Source organism: Hibiscus syriacus, unplaced genomic scaffold, assembly GCF_006381635.1.
Source record: "Hibiscus syriacus cultivar Baekdansim isolate YM2019G1 unplaced genomic scaffold, ASM638163v2 tig00110348_pilon, whole genome shotgun sequence".
NCBI lineage: Eukaryota > Viridiplantae > Streptophyta > Magnoliopsida > Malvales > Malvaceae > Hibiscus > Hibiscus syriacus.
Window position 1 is genome coordinate 2,750,606 of NW_024062699.1, and position 9,327 is coordinate 2,759,932.

At 35.2% G+C, this 9,327-nt stretch overlaps 1 protein-coding gene and 1 long non-coding RNA gene across 3 annotated transcripts; both read left to right on the forward strand.

The window, feature by feature from the left end:
- On the forward strand, positions 1-3,063 carry LOC120120843. Of its 2 annotated transcripts, XM_039140373.1 has the most exons (8): positions 1-60; positions 988-1,126; positions 1,210-1,318; positions 1,409-1,491; positions 1,830-1,893; positions 2,011-2,128; positions 2,462-2,616; positions 2,815-3,062. In XM_039140373.1, exons 2-8 carry the CDS (start codon positions 999-1,001, stop codon positions 2,887-2,889), a joined length of 732 nt encoding a protein of 243 aa, XP_038996304.1. In that variant the 5' UTR covers positions 1-60; positions 988-998; the 3' UTR covers positions 2,890-3,062. The 2 variants fall into 2 exon arrangements, with proteins under 2 accessions (XP_038996304.1, XP_038996305.1); XM_039140374.1 differs by lacking the exon at positions 1-60 and having other exon boundaries at positions 986-1,126; positions 2,815-3,063.
- Positions 3,064-3,954: 891 nt separating this feature from the next.
- On the forward strand, positions 3,955-4,294 carry LOC120120844. Its single transcript, XR_005515938.1, has 2 exons — positions 3,955-4,055; positions 4,143-4,294. It is a non-coding gene; the product is annotated as an uncharacterized LOC120120844 (long non-coding RNA).
- Positions 4,295-9,327: the final 5,033 nt, after the last annotated feature.

Below are 9,327 nucleotides of genomic sequence, written 5' to 3' on the forward strand. Positions count from 1 at the left end.
AACTTGTTCTTTTTTCTTCTCCTCTTGCCGCTGTTACGATTCAAGAGATCAACTGTTTCTGTAAGCACTGCACAACCTTGCTTATTTTCTTATTTTGACCGGATTTAGATTAATTTGAATTTTGTTTTTATTATTTTTCTTCTTCCGGGTGGCTTTTCTTTTAGTTGGTGTTTTAGCTGTTGATCATGGGTTTTCACTTGTTTTTCTTTTTTCGTGGGAATTATCTTTCGGTTATTCCAGCAGTTAGTTACGGTTTAATTGATCCTCTTTTGGTATGTATATAAAGAATAGATAGATTCGATGGTTTGTTTGTTTCCTTTTCATGGAAACCTTGTCCCTGTTGTATATTATGTTGGCTAATTAATTTCTGGTTAGGGCTTAGGAAACAGTAGAGCTTTGAGCAACTATAATTATATTAAGTCTAACTGATGATTTTTATTGTGACTTTCAAGTCTTCTTCTTCTTCTTCTTCTTTTTTTTTTGTGTGCTTCTGGTGCATAATTGGGGCTGATACATTCACTAGTTTTCGTAAATTTTCATTAAGGTAGACACCTTGTACTTGTAGTTTTCTAGAGATTAGCTAGTTGACAAGGAGGAATAACTCTTCTAACATTTTTATTGATTTTAACTTGTCCATCTAGATCTCTTAGTTGTATACTTCCATATGAACCTGAAATCTTATAGCGTATATTTTGAATGTTTTTAAGGTCATACACTTATTCTTCTGAAAGAACTTTAATTCCCTTTGGGAAATTAATTTGCTTATCATTTGGACTCAAGTTTTCTCATATCAGCTTCTCCGGAATGTTGCCCTTTGTTTTAAAGCCTGCTGAATAAGTTGGTGACCAAAGCACTGACTCCTTCTGCTTTCTTACATAAATCCAGGACTTGGAAGCTTGTTCTATCTTCTTAAGTTTTTGTTGTACTTTATGACTCGGCTGCCATTTTGGTTTTATCAGTAATAAGTTTGTAAATAATCCTACAGTGAATGTAACTTTATGGATGACGGTTTTGGGAATATCAAGGTGATCTCAGATCATTTTCAAGTCTCAACTCCTCCCAGGGGAGATTCTCTCCAAAACAGAAGTTCACCTGATTCACAACCAAGTACTGGAAATTCTTCAAGGTATTACTTTCTGAAGGTCAAAAAAAGAATAAGTATTTCTAGTTCATCTTATCTCAATATCTTTTGGTTCTGCTTTAGGATAGGTCCCGTAGCAGTTTATGGTCTCGTCAAAGATTTAGAAAGGCTGCATTCATGTTGAATCTATTTAGTTTACAAGGCTTGCCATGGATTGGTGCTGATGGTCAGGAAAAGGTTCGTATCCTATCCTCTTTGATTATTGCCATTTGGTTTTATTGATAGTCGGGCATTTCTTATTTCCAAACTTTTTATTTTCGGTTGCAGGTTCAGTTGACTGCTGCGGAGTTGGAATCACTAAGATCAGAACTTGCCAATATAGAAGAGAGAGAAGCTCACTTGAAAGCTCAGTAAGGAGTAGAATCTTGACTTTTGAACCATAAGCTATGTATGTGTGTTCATCGTAGTTTAATGCAGTGGCTGGACTATGTTTGACAATTTGAGCCTTTAATTAATAGAAATAATTATACTTGATTCTAGAATTTTGAATTACTGTTTCTGAAACTGGCAGTTACATGGAGTTTTTCTAGCAAAGAAATATCCCTGAGGCCTGAACCATTGGTGTTTCTGTGTTTACTTATGTTTTTTTCCTGATATGATATATCCACATTACCTAGCAGAATTGATGTAAGGAGTTTTAGACACAATATTTCTACATTTCTTTTATTGTTGTTTCTATTTTATGCAGGTTGGAACATATTGATGAAATTTTGCGGTCTGCACGTCTTTCTGGCTATTTGTACATCCGAACTGTATGAATACGCTCCCTTTCCTATTTTACGACATATTTTGTTTATGCTGCATCCTCTCTGTTCATGCACTTGTATTGTTCTCAGTAATGATTTTTCTATGAATCTTTTCATTCACAGAGGTGGACAGCTTTACCTGAAGAACCTGCTCCTGTTGACGATACTGATGTTGATGACTGGCTTCCTAGATTCATTGTTCTTCATGGCCAATGTATGTTCTTCTATTTATTCTCCACAGGCAATTAGCCTCTGGTGTAGTCTCCTTTATTCTTCTTTTACTATTACAAATTGCATCCAGATTCAGTGATGCATGATGATGCAAGGTTGGCTTAACATGGAAAATGACATAAAAAATTCTGTCAGGAGTAGCTGAAATTTCAAATTCAAGATGTTCAAGTTTTTTATTGTTCTCAGCTTTAATGGACACATCATTCGGTTTCAAATAATGTCTTTCAAGATTCTCCTAGCTCAACTTGGTCAATCATGGCCATACAATAGACTGGTCGAATATAAACACGGCACAGGCTGTGGGCTATAAAAACTACTTTCTGATCAACTTTTCACTTTGCAGATTTGAGCCCTCAAGATTCCACACTTCTGTCTGATGTTGTTGAAGTAGGTTCTCTGCCAAGCTTTATAAGAGAAGACGAAGGGACACAATACACCTTTTATATCTTAACACGTCAAGGGTTGCATTACGAGTGTTCACATGTTTCTAAAGTACAGGTATACCTTGTTTTTTCATACATAATATGCGTACATAAAAAAAGTACAATGTTTATTCCCACACAATACAACTTCAATAGAACCCCTAGGAGCAAAGTTGAACTCTAGACAACCTACAATTGAACAATATATATTCATATAATTGTTTTTTAAAATTTAAAAAAAAAAAACTTTGATTCTTTTCTCTCTTTTTCCTAGGTGGACACTTGGTTATCAGCTTTGCAGACAGACTGCAATATAGGTTCTGATGTAAAAGTCCCAAGTGCAACGTAATACCATTTACGGGTTCTCTTGGTAACAGTAACCGATTCTCCGAATAGATGAAGTGAATGGAAAATATCACTATCGGACAAAAGTGTATGTATTTGATAGTTGATACTCATCCCAAGTCCATGTAACATGGATCAAAAGTATAATATTGAACACAGCTTAGATTGAATTAATGGGACTGGGATGCCACTAACAGTTCTTTTGTTGATGTACATATGATTAGAATTAGCTCCCGTCTTGTATGATCTCTTAGAGTTTGATTCCTGTTTCTCTTGTAATAAACTGGCTTTGCATGCTAATGAAGCTGTTGGATGTTCAAAACTATTCCGAACAGACAACTTTTTAAAGCCTCTCCAAAATTCTTTTCTTGTGTGTGAGAATTATTTTTAAACAGATATTACCTTGTCTCAAATTAATTAAAAAAAATATTATCACAGGTAAACTAGCCACATATCACTGAACTTTAAGATTTATATTAATTTTATTATTTAACTTAAAATTGATTCAATCATAAATTTAAACTTTGGTTTTGTCTTTAATTTAAACACCGGTGGATAAAATTCAAATGATATAATTACATTAACAGATTTTTTCGTCACTAAATGTGAGTGTATTGACCCACATGGATCACCCATCTTTTAAAATAAAATATTGAACCTTCGTCTCTTGCCATTAGTATCATCGTTTTGGTGATTTTCTATGACAGTCAATGACATCGTTTATCAAAGCAACTTTGTTTTGATCTAAATAATAACTTTTTTCTTTTTCTTTATTTTCTCCTCTTCCTCCCATTTTCTCTCTGTATGTTGTAGTGTATGCATAAAATATGGAGGACATTGTGGTATTCTCCTCTTTTAAGAGTTTTTGAATATTATGAAATGAAACATGATACATAGTGATTCCTTCAAAGAAGTTTGCCCAGAAACATTATGACGACTCCAAGGAAAGACCCTACTTCAACGCCCTGTGCGAATTCCTCAGCTCTGGCCCTCTTTTTGCTATGGTAAGGAGACACTAGACAGACATCTTATCTTATTATCGTATTTGATTTAAGCCGGGATAGGCTAACCCCATTCAGGAAGTGATCAAATATGGTCGGAAACTCATCGGAGCAACTGATCCTCAGGAACAACCAGAGGTGATGTAGCACTAGCAGTGGTTGTCGGAAGGTAGAAGCATCCGTTTTTAATGTAGATTACCTTTTGCATTTGCTAACTTCGCCACGGAATCTTAGATTCATATCTTCTGCTGTGCAGAAATGTAATTCGTGGGAGTGATGGTCCTGAGACTGCCAAGAATGAAATCAACTTGTGGTTCAAGCCACAAGAATTGGTTAGCCATACAAGCAACGCAGAGAAATGGGTCTATGGAGCCAACTAATGAGGCATCCATTAATCAGTAATTGAGGGGGGGGGGGGGGGAAATGGCAATCCCTTGTTTTTGTTGTCGAACCCAAAAAAGAAGCAATAATCGCTTTTAGCCTCTTTAATGTAGAATGGAATACTGCAATTTTAGAATAATTGAATCAAGTTAAGCTTAATCTTTATTTAATCGGAATAAGTGGATATACTAATGCTTCTTTAGGGTTTGTGCCGCTCTGTGTACATTGGATCATTTTTTCTTTAACTTTGTTTAATTGGCGCCGGCTCCGGGTTTTTTATATTGACCGTGGATCATCGGTTTTCTTTTATAATTTTTTAATAAAATAATTCTGTTTTATGACGTATTTTTTGTTTTCTTATTCGGTCGTTTGGTCATTTTTTTTATTTTATGTTTTCTCAGGATTGGATTTGACGATATCACAACTGATCAAGATGACATTTATTTGTAAATTGTAATCCTGTTGATCTTCCCTATTTTGAATTTTTGAATTGAATTTAGATATGCGATTTTATGTTTGTTGATAGTTTCTCATGACGCTCGGTTCTAATTTACCATTCTCGATAGTTTTTCAATAACTTAATCATCTTTTATGGTTCGTTTGTTGATACAATCTGATTTGTTCATATATATTTTTTGTTCAAATCTTTTGGTTTGGTTTTTAATCTTTTCCGTGTTTGCTCCTTATATGATCTAAGTGGTTAGTTTATTGTGTCAAAATTATACGAAAATGTTCAAATTATGTGTTTAATTTACGATGATAGTTGTAAACTCTTATTGTAATTTTCGATATTTTTACTTTTAAATAAGACTATCAACTTCTATTCAAAAGAAAATACTGCAATTTTTTAAGTTAATTATTTCTTCTCAGGCCCTGTACAAAGCAGGCATGACTCTTCATACCAATGAGAAGAGGGTTGTAAATTCACAAAGAGAAGCAACCCGATCAAACAATACATGGCCGAACCCTAAAGTTGATGGATCAAATTAGGTATTAAACAATTTTTTTCACATTTCAGGTCTTGTAACTCCTGTACAATAGTAAACAAGTGGGTGAATACAATGTTCGTGACCAAAATGTAACTTTTCAAATATTAGTGGTGAATATGAAAAATAAAGTTCAACGAAGAATGACCAGTGGGGGAGGGCGTTTTGGCAACTTTTAGTCCTTATGCAGTTGAGAGATGCTTCCTTCATGTCACTTGTGCTACAGTGCGAATGAGCGCTTGGTCAAGTGTTAATGTTGTTTATAGGCAATGAAATCCATAATGCTAGTTGTGGGAAAAGTTACCAAATTATGAATCGGGAGTCTCTTTGGACGGTTTTAAAAACATTGTACACTGAATCCAAGAGACCCCGTAGAACACAATTTCATAGCAAATGCACGGATTTTATCGTTCATATATGAACAATTCAACTGTTGAATTTCATGTTCTATTCATTTAAATATTTTATGTTAAATTTTTAATAAATATATTACTTTTTTATCAACGTGATAAAGATGTTGGATTGATTCGAAAATCTACATGTATCATAAGCATAATTATATCGATGAATTCAACGGTTGGATTGCTAAAATCTCGATCATACTAAATCTTATTAAAGTACGTAAAATTAGTACCGTACAAAATGCATGTAGTAAGTTCAGAATTGCAGTTATGATATTTCTTTGCTGTGATAGACTGCTTTTTCAGCTTATAGCCGGTGGTCTTTGGTGGTTTCAGAACTCTCTTAAAGACTGAGTTATCCATTGTAATATGCTCTGCTCGTTTGATCATCTGTTAATGAGAAAATGATTGACCCCTTTGTTTTGAAGAAAGGAACTCGTCTCAATAGAAACACGGTTAGCGTTGTTATCATTTATGCCCTACTTCTGATCATTCTGTTTTAGATCATGTAAATAACCACTCAGAATCACACACACACGTATATAAAATGATGTTTTCAGATTTTAAGGTGTTAAGGAAACGATGGCTTAAATAAAGGAGCTCATGATCCAACAACATTGGGGGTGTATCATAGAGCGCTTGCTTCGCATGCGAGAGGCACGAGGTTCGATTCTCCGCACCTCCATTTAACAATCATCACATTAATCTGAAAGACTCGTAACATTTCTCTAATATTTTCAAAAGAACTCTGGTGTTTTTTCCCTATCTGTTGGAATTATTATCATTCTCTTGCGCATATTTTTTAGTCTTTGTAGACAACAAACTCAACTCATAAAAAGAATTCTTTTAATAACTCCAGTTAATCAAGATATAGCCACATCTGATGCTATGAAGCTGTATAGAGTGGTAGATCCAACTGGTATCTGTCTGCTTATCACTTCTGGTTACAGTGTAATCGGATTTTCGTGTAAGTATAGTATCATAGCCATTGTTAATTGTATTAGGTGAAAGGATTTGGTGTATTAATCAAGCTTGACTTGATGGACAAGGGAACAAATGCTATAGATGTAAGCTTTCTTCCCTATTAATATGCATTAATAGTTTGTTCACAATTTGACTGTTTTGGTATCTGCTGCAATGTATAAAACCTCTACACTGCTCTATTATTTCTTGATGTTGGGATATTCATATGTTTTGTTAATCAACTTGTATTTTATTGCTTTTATATATCAGGCTCAGTTATACACCATCCTGGGGTTATGCCGAGCATTTGATCGGATCTTCAAGGAGCACTTGAATGGAGGGTACTATTTATAGCTCCTTTCTTTTGACCTCCATTATTGCACAACTGATTAATCATATAATACGATACAATCATACTACTTTATCATCCTCTAGGCGGTCAAGTGGAGACCGCATCTATGGAGTTTTTGACCACCAGCTGCCTGCTGCTCTAAGGAAGCTTCCATTTGACCGTCATTTGTCACTGCAAAACATAAAGAAAGTAGTCTTAGAGGCAGATGGGTACCAACTGCATTTAATCACGCTTGAGCAAGGCTGCCGACGTCTCATTGATGTTTTTAGTTACTTCAGACCCAGTGGAGGCTTCTGTTGATGCTTTAAGTTCCCTTTTTAAGGTGGCATTTTCTTTATAACTTGCTTTGTTCTCTGTTATTTTTTACTTCTTCTTGGAGAATAGAAGGGTTTTGTAGCCTTGTAGGCGTTTTCTTTACTGAGGGTTCATGCTATGCTGTTTTGTGGATTTAAAATAAAACCAAATATCTATTGCATTTTCATTCTTTAAAGGAATATTCTCTAGGAGGCACTTTGTTTTGAAAGAGCTTCATGGATGAAGTTGTGATACTTTAGGGATAGTGGAAGAACGTAATTTCATCTTTTGGACTTCAGCAGGAGTTGAATAGCTTTCCATGTAGCAGCTGCAAATGAAGCTTTGTAGAGGTTTCGTGAAGAGAGTAAAAAACACAATTTTGCGGAGGGTGGGCATGGAGTAATTTGATCACTTGTTAATAAGAAAATAATTGACCCCTTTACTTTGAAGAAAAGAACTCTTGTCTCAATAGAAATATGGTCAACAATCAGCATAGTTATCCTTTATGCCCTACTTCTGATAATGATGTTTTAGATATGTAAAGAATCCACTCTGAATCATATGATGATTCCAGATGTTAAGGTGTTAAGGAAAACGATATTTAACATTATCAAAATAAAGTTCTCACAACAAATCAAGCACTGGGGGGTGTAGCTCATATGGTAGTGTTAAAAGTCAGCACCGAAAACGGTGCATTAATGCACAATTCGGTGCAATGGTCAAAAGGAGCACACAATTGTTGAAATTGCTAAATGATATAAGCATAATTTAGTCATTGTAATTTAGGGTATTTACAAGTTAGTCCTTAAAGCTTCAACTATAAATACCCTAGCTCATTTAGCTTCAAAACCATCCCAAAGCATTCTAGCTTTCTTTCAATACTAGAGAGATTTTAGAGAGTTTCTTTAGAGTTGTTTTCTCATTTTTATCTAGAGAGAATTATCATTGTTTTCTCCTTGGTAGATCGAGAGAGGTTGTAATTCCTATTTTCTCATAGTGAAATTCTTCTACCGTTGCCCGTGGTTTTTACCCTAAATTTTTTAGGGGTTTTCCACGTAAATTTTGTGTCTCTTTTATCTTCATTTTTATTTTCTCAAATTATCAGTTGCGATTTTGCTCTATCCGATAACCGTCTTCCGCAATAATTGGTATCCGAGCTAGATTAGAGTGTGTAATATCTGCTTATTGTCTTTGTGGTTGCCACCAAAAGGTGGATCCTCCAAAATAAGAAAGTAAGAAGTTATTACCCATTCTTTGAAGGTTCCAGAGAACTATTCACGATAGTGAAATAGTGGGAGCTATCCGTAAACGAAGCAATGGCAATGAAATTTAATATTGAAAAGTTCAATGGGAGAAATTTCTCATTGTGGAAATTGAAGATGAAGGTCATCCTGAGGAAAGACGGTTGTCTAGCAGCTATCAGCGAAAGGCCAGTAGATTTCACAGACGACAACAAATGGATCGAAATTGACGGAAATGCTATGGCAAACTTTCATCTAGCATTAGCAGATGAAGTATTGTCAAGTATCGAGGAGAAGAAGACAGCTAAGGAGATATGGGATCATCTCACCAAACTGTACGAGGCCACATCGTTGCACAATAAAATTTTCCTTAAGAGAAAATTGTACACTCTCTGTATGCCATAATCTACTTCAGTGACGGAGCACTTAAATACACTGAACACTTTATTTTCTCAGCTTACATCCTTAAGCTGTAAAATAGGAGAACAAGAACGTGCTGAACTTCTACTTCAAAGTCTACCGGATTCATATGATCAACTCATCATCAACTTGACAAACAGTAATGTCACCAGTCTAGTCTTCGATGACGTTGCAGCTGCTGTTCTACAAGAAGAAAATCGGCGCAAGAACAAGGAAGACAGACAAGTAAATCTGCAACAAGCAGAAGCGTTGACAACGATGACAACGATGAGAGGGAGATCAACAGAACGTGGCCAAAACAGCAGTCACAAACATGGTAGATCGAAGTCAAGAAGCAAGAAGAATTTAAAGTGTTACAACTGTGGAAAGAAGGGTCACTTGAAGAAGGATTGTTGGAGTCTAA